Source organism: Aptenodytes forsteri, unplaced genomic scaffold, assembly GCF_000699145.1.
Source record: "Aptenodytes forsteri isolate BGI_AS27 unplaced genomic scaffold, ASM69914v1 Scaffold483, whole genome shotgun sequence".
In the NCBI taxonomy this organism is placed as follows: Eukaryota; Metazoa; Chordata; class Aves; order Sphenisciformes; family Spheniscidae; genus Aptenodytes; species Aptenodytes forsteri.
Genome location: NW_008795316.1, coordinates 1096381 through 1102234, shown reverse-complemented (window position 1 = coordinate 1102234; position 5854 = coordinate 1096381). Strand labels below are relative to the sequence as shown.

General features: G+C 64.1%; 1 protein-coding gene across 1 annotated transcript in view; it reads right to left on the bottom strand.

The window, feature by feature from the left end:
• Positions 1–5854, bottom strand: part of NOL4L (nucleolar protein 4 like) — an 87723-nt gene that overhangs the window by 5402 nt on the left and 76467 nt on the right. The window contains exons 6-8 of the mRNA XM_009279573.1: positions 1314–1585; positions 339–524; positions 69–260 (exon numbers count right to left, since the gene is read on the bottom strand). Of these exons, the coding sequence (XP_009277848.1) occupies positions 69–260; positions 339–524; positions 1314–1585 (650 nt within the window). The remainder of the gene's footprint in view (positions 1–68; positions 261–338; positions 525–1313; positions 1586–5854) is intronic.

Here is a 5854-nt window from a genome sequence, read left to right as displayed (position 1 = left end):
GTGGTTGCTGGGGGCCTGGCTGCCCCGGGGGGGGTGGCGAGCGGCAGGGCAGTGGCGCAGCCGCTCACCATCTCCATCCCGTTCTTCTTCATGCGGCGGCAGGACTTGAGGTAGGTGCGGATGCGCTTGCGTGCCCGCTCCTGAAACTCGGGGAACTGCCGGCTGCAGGACTCGATGATGGCCTGGATCTTCTCCTTGGGCTGCTTGGAGATGGGAACCATCCGGTCCAGGTTCTCATCCACGAAAAGGCGCACGAACATCTGCAAAGGAGAGACAGACAGTGGGAACACCGAGACGGGAGGCGGGCGGGCTCACCCTCCCTGCGGAGCCCTCCTTACGTTGAAGGCCTTTAGCCTCTCCGGGTCCATCCCCTCCGAGTCATTTATCTTATCATTGTCTTCGTGGTCATCGTGGTCATCATCATCTTCGTCAGCCGTGGGGGCCCTGCCAACGGTCAGGTCCTCGGGGCAGCCGCTGACCTCTGTCTTGATGGAGTCGTAGCTGCCAGAGCTGTACGGAGGGGACTGAGAGGAGACGGGGGTTACCGCGAGGAGCCCTCGCCTGCCCGCCCCTGCCCATGGTCACAAGGAAAAAGCCCTTTCTCCTTGGCTCACTGCTTCTGGCCCATCTCCTGATGTCGCCCTGCAACCTAGAGATGAACCCGCTGACAGGCTCCTCCTAGTGCCAGCTCCTGCCTGCTCAGGGCAGGGAAGGACTTGGCGGCCTCAGGGACCGTGCGATGGCCCAAAGTGCAGGCAGCGCGGCTCTGGCTGGTGGGGGCTGTGGCTCTGCCTGAGCCTGCAGGAAACACTGCCCGGACCCAGTGGCAACAGGCTCCTCCTTGCATGGCAGCAGCGGCCCAGCCGGTCGGGGGTGAGGAGAGCCCACTGCAGAGCCCCGGCTCTGGGGCAGGCAGGGCACGGGGGATACTCCCTGGCTCTCCCAAACCATCCCTCCTTCTCTCCCTCCCTCTGCCAACTGCTCGCTCGGCGCTTGGGCCGATTTCTGCTGAGCAGCAGCAGCCCCAAGGCTGGAGTACGGCCAGGCACAGCTGCTCTGCTGCAGCAGCGGCGGGCGAGCATGGTGCTCGTCCGTCCTTCCCTCCCTACAAGGGAAAGGCTCCCAGCCCTGCCACCCCCCCTGTGCTTTCCTGGCACGAGGGCAGGAGCTGCATCCCTGCCTGGCCTCGGGCACCTCACGTGGGGTTGCTCCCAGTGTGCCATGCCCTGCACCAGCTCCGTCTGGGGATGCGCGGCCGCCCCATCTCGCCCAGCCCCAGCCCCAGCAGCGGCCACCTGCAGCCTGGGCCATACCTCTGCCGTGGTCTTCACCGCGTACTTGACCCTGCTGCGCAGACCGTCGGCGCTGCAGCTGTCCGACTGGTAGGAAGGGGTGACGTGGGCAGGCGCGAGCTTGTCGCAGAGGTTGATGGGCTGGTCATCGGCAGAGGCGGTGAAGTCCATGGGGGCCGCGGTGCCATTCCCGTTCATTTCGGGGAAGGTGCTGTCGCCCTGCGTGCTGCTGGATGTGGAGGGGTTCAGGGTGGAGGAGCCATTCCCGCTGCAGCTCTCTGATGAGGAGTCATCTGCAAGGAAGGACGTGTGGTCACTCCCGTGGTGCCCCGGGACCATGTCCCCGAGGCGGGCAAGCGGCTCTGCCCCCCGCGGTGCCAGCCTTCCCCAAGCCCGCCTGCAGGACCACTGTGCACGTGCAGCACAGATGCGCTGCTGCTCTGAAAGCCCCTGTGCAGCCGGGGCTGCTCTGGGCTCACTTGGTGGGGGAGTCACCGCGGGCGCTGCTGGGAGCCGGGCCGGCACAGCCGCGCTTTGGGCCCTGGGATGCAGCAGCTGGAAGGACAGATGCCGGCGCCTGCGGCTGCAGGGCCATCGTCGCACGGCTCCGCTCCCTTGCCCCAGCCACCAGTCCCTCCGGCAGGTGATGGTCCCCGCGCCTCCGCCTGGGGCCGCGGCACCTGGGCTTGAATAAGAACTTTGGAATTTGGTCCTTTTCGGTTTCTGTTTGCATTGCAGGGAGGAGAAAGGGGCATTGCCTCTCCCAGCTGGATCCCTTGCCTGCCCGCGTGGTCCTCCTGGCCCAGTGTGGGGCTGGGTGTGGTGGGAGGCGACGAGCTCCAGTGCCAGTGGCTCGAGGACATGCTGCTCCACAGAGCACTGGGGCATGGGGACAGCACACGAGGACAGGCTCGCTTGGGTGGGAAAACCCTGAGTTCATGCCACCTGGAAGCAGCATTAGGAGCTCTGTTCACAGTGGGCATGCTGCCCAGCAAGGCTCCTCAGCACGCTGCTGCGGAGAGGGAGCAGGGGCTGCACGGATGTCCCTCCTGTCCCACTCAAAGCCCAAGTGACCTCCTACACCCTACGTGGACACTCCTGCTTCCCTGTTTCCACGTGCCCCAGAGCCATCCCCACAGCAGCTGCATGGCCACCCCTTTCCCCCACCACCCGAACAGGGAGAGCCCGCGGCCTGGGGGCCCGGCCACGGCATTGCCACACACACCCGGCGCACAGCCTGGCTCCTTGCTCGGTCTCGGTTACATTCACACCCCCAGGTCCATGCACCATCCCCCTGCCCGTGCACGGCTCCCACCGCGCCAGCCTCCTGCCTCGTGCTGCTCTGAAGAACAGCCCGGCCACATCAGAGAGCCTGGCCCTGCCTGCACCCAGCCAAAAAGCCCAGCCCCGGGGCCAGGCGCGACATTTTCAAACTGCTCAGCCTGTTTCCCCTTCCCTCCCCCTCGCTGCAGTAAATCCTTTATTTCATTAGGTGCCTCCGCGAGAGGGAAAGGGTGAAGCACGTGGGGAGCCGCTTCCTGCGCGAGCGTGCGCCGGGCGGCGAACAAAGAAGCTGCCGGCAGCGACTTTTTTTTTGCGACAGGAAGCGGGGGCTCCCCCCAGCCGGCCTGCGCCGCTGCGGGACAATGGGGTCAGGCTGCGGGGCGGCCCCAGACAGCACCGACAGCTCCTGGTGCATGGGTGCCAGTTCCAAAGGTGTGCGGGTGCGGGGCGGCGGGACAGTGCCCAGCCGCTGCCATCCACCCTCCTCTTTCCTCCCCCCGCCGGCACCCACGGGAAACTTTAATGAGAGGCTCGGCGAGCGCTCCTGTGACCCTGCAGCAGCCCAGGACTTTGTATCCCTTAAAATAAACAGACTTGAGGACACTCGGGCATCCAAGCCGACCGTGGGGGCCGGCTGGGGCTGCCGCCACATGTCCCCAGCCGCCCTGCCACGGGCGCCAGCACTCGCTGCCCAGCCTTGCGCCTGTGCCAATGCTGCTCCTGGCCCCGTGAGCCCCCAAATTAAAAGGTCCCCACTCGAGCTCCCTGCTCAGCAGAGCTCCCTCCCCCTCCTTTCCCTTGCGCTGATCCACTTACTCGTCTGAGCAATGACCAGAGCTGACCTAATCCCGGGGTGGTGTTTATGTGCCGGGTGCTCCCGGCCGGTGGCAGGCATCACCCTCCCCAGCACGGGGCTGGCTCCAGGCAGAAGCCCTTGCTCCCGGCCAAGGCCGAGCGCTGGCTCTGCGTGCCGGGGAGTGCGGGGCTCCAGGGGAGCTCAGCAGCCAGCACTACCCTGGGGCACCCTCCGAGCCACACCTCAGGACCAGCTCTGGTCTCCTGGCCCCATGCTGCAGCAGTGGGGCTCCGGCAGGCGGCTGCAGCCTGGACCACGGCAGCAGGGCATTTGCTGCTGGCTCAGCCCAGCCCGGAGGGGCAGGATGCCGGGGGCACTGCCACCTCCTGCACCCACGCCCCTCCTGTCCCAGGGCACTGGAGGCTGGTGCTCTCAGGCCCCCGCGGGTTTTCCTCTCCAGCCCAGCTTGCCCGGCTCAGCTCCCGCATCAGCACATGCTCCTCGAGGCTCTGTCCCGGCCAGGCTGCTGTGCCTCTGCCCCACGCACGCCTTGCCGGGACGTGCGGCCAGACCCACCGTCGGCACTCTGTGCCCTCGGCGCGGGCACAGGAGCGGTGCTGGCTCGGCTGCGGCCCCGTGCAGCAGCGGGCAGGTGGCTGGGGGTGCGGAGGCCTCCCTGCCTGTGGGATGGCGGCCGTCCCTCCCCCTGCTCCGCTCTCCCCGCCAGGCGAGACGGGGCTCCCAGAGGGAGGCTCCAGCCTCATCCAGTGATGCCTCTCAGAAGGATTAAGGAGAATTATTCCCATGCACGGAGGCACGAGCCGCACACCAGCCCCCGCCGTCAGCCTGGGCACAGCCACAGCAACAGCACCGTGCCACAGGGCCAATCAGCACCTGTCCCGCAGGCGCCTGCACAGAGAGGGGGCCGGGGGCCCTCCATGCCACGAAACCCCCTGCCAGGCAAAGGGGTCCAAGAGAGGTGACGCACCTAGGAGAAGACTGTGCAGGTGCCCTGAGCATCCCCAGTCTGCCCCATCACATCCCCAACCTGCCCTGGGCATCCCTGCATTGCTCTGAGCATCCCCAATCTGCCTTGAGCACCCCCAGTCCTCCCTGGGCATGCCACTCTGCCTTTGTCCATCCAATTGCAGCCTCCCCGTGGCCACCAGCTCTGCCCCCGGTCCCTGCAGCTCCTGTCCCCGTCGGCGCTGCCAGTCCCGCTGGGCAGGGTCCTGCGGGTGAGGTCTGGACCCCCCAACTTCTCAATGTCTCCTGTTTTGTGTTGCATGAAACACACACAGCAGCTGCAAATCAGGTTTCTACCCAACTCTGTTGCATTTACGAACCTTGGGTTTACTACAGCCAAAACCTATTGAAAACAAAGAGGAAGATGTGTCTAGGAACCTGTCCAGGTGGAATAAGAAAATGAAATGGGAATCTAACGTAAGGGACCAGCACCTACTGCAAGAACAATTTCATTTAAACCAAGGATGAACATAAGTAAATAATGAGGTCTGTAAACCCGCTAGCTACAGATAATTTTCTTATTTCTACATTTTTACAGGTTATGCTTTCCCATAAGCTCCACATATAAAGTGGTGGATTAATTGCAGTCTTGTGGGCAGAGAAACAGCCACAAATTCAGATTGCCAATATCCTTGGGTCCGAACGGGAATGGCTTCGGCCAGCTTAAAAACGCAGATGGGCTCGGGAGGGAGCGCTGCGCTCTCCTGGTTGGCGCGGATGGGACGGGATGGTGCCAGTGCCGGTGCCAGTGCTGCTCCCCAGGCAGCTTCGCCGGGGCATCTCCAGCCTACGGTCAGCCCTGACCAGTGGCTGGGGCACCCACAGCAAAGCGGGACCTGGGGGAAAGAGAGCAGGAGCCCTCCCACCTTGGGTGCCGGGACTTGGTTTAGGCTCCTGCCCTGCCAATGACAGCTGTGGCAGGACGCCGAGGAGTGGCAGAGCTGTGTTGGCCACGCTCTCATAGCATCACTGTTTTGGTAAAACCCACCGAACTTCTGAGCTTGGAGAGGTTTTCTGCAGACTCCCAGCAAGTGCCCAAAACACATGTAACGAGCAGGGCTTTGGCAGCAGCAGGCGAGCAAGGCCAGGCTGCGCAGCCATGAATATATTCATTATCAACCAGCACGAGCCTGGTGAGCTCCCTGCTCACGGCTGGAGCTTGGCTGTGTGAGGAGCCCCTCTAATGAGGATAATTGGGAGCCCCCCTGCTCCACCCCCGTGCCCTAATTGAAGCAGGTGGAACTGTAAAAACAATGTCACTTCTAACTGGTTTGATCTTTCGGTCAGAAAATGGAATATTTGATTCTCCTGTTTAATCCCCTGGAGCCAGGGCTCTGCGGGCTGGAGGTGGAGGAGACCCTGGCACCACACAGGGGATGCCGGCAAGGCCGGAGAGCCCGATGGAGGCCACCCGGCCCCGCGGCTCCCAGAGCACTGCCCTCCTTGGCCCCATCGC